This window comes from Chlorella variabilis (assembly GCF_000147415.1).
Source record: "Chlorella variabilis unplaced genomic scaffold CHLNCscaffold_23, whole genome shotgun sequence".
Lineage (NCBI taxonomy): Eukaryota > Viridiplantae > Chlorophyta > Trebouxiophyceae > Chlorellales > Chlorellaceae > Chlorella > Chlorella variabilis.
Genome location: NW_005435065.1, coordinates 754,847 through 755,519, shown reverse-complemented (window position 1 = coordinate 755,519; position 673 = coordinate 754,847). Strand labels below are relative to the sequence as shown.

Genomic DNA, 673 nt, shown 5'->3' with positions numbered 1-673 from the left:
GTTGGGTGGCCGGGCTACGGGGCACAGAACGCAGCCGCGGCGGCGGCGGCGGCAGCGGCGCAGCCCGGCCCGGCTAGGCAATCGGCCCCCCATGCTGCGGGGCGTGCCGCGGGCCCTCCCGTGCTGCCGCCTCTCACGTGGGCCCCCCCCAGGATCGAGATCCACTCCATTGCGTCCTTCTCCACACGCAGGTGGGCGCCTGCGGGCGCACACAGCCACGGTGTCGGGGCGCAGCGCACGCAGCCGCGCAGCGCCCGCGACCACCGTATAAGCGCCGCCGCCAACCGCTGCTCACACCAAACCACCTACACCTCCTCCTCCCCCCGCCGCCCGCCGCGGGCCCACCCGCCGTCCATGCACGCCGCCGCACCCTTGCCCTGTTCCGCCGCCACCCTCACTCCACCACGTCCCCACGACCCCACCCCACCACACATCCCCCGCGCACAGCGCCAGCCGCCCACCGTTGAATGTGCGGCGCCCGTCCCGCGTCATGTACGCCACCACCCGGTCAGCCAGGTACTCCAGTGCTGGGTTGAAGTGCAGGGTTGAGGCCACCTGGCTGACCACCGGCAGGATGCTGCAGGGCACACGGAGGGGGAGTGGGGGCCGGTGGGGGTGGGGTCGGGGGGGGGTGAGGGCGTGGGGGCGGCGGCGTACGTGGGCGGGGGTTGGG

The 673-nt window shown here is 74.9% G+C and overlaps 1 protein-coding gene across 1 annotated transcript in view; it reads right to left on the bottom strand.

Annotated features, from left to right (window-relative positions):
• CHLNCDRAFT_139199 (hypothetical protein) overlaps window positions 1–673 on the bottom strand; it is a gene marked incomplete at both ends in the record, with an annotated part of 3,149 nt that overhangs the window by 933 nt on the left and 1,543 nt on the right. The window contains 2 exons of the mRNA XM_005844312.1: window positions 138–199; window positions 462–577. Of these exons, the coding sequence (XP_005844374.1) occupies window positions 138–199; window positions 462–577 (178 nt within the window). The remainder of the gene's footprint in view (window positions 1–137; window positions 200–461; window positions 578–673) is intronic.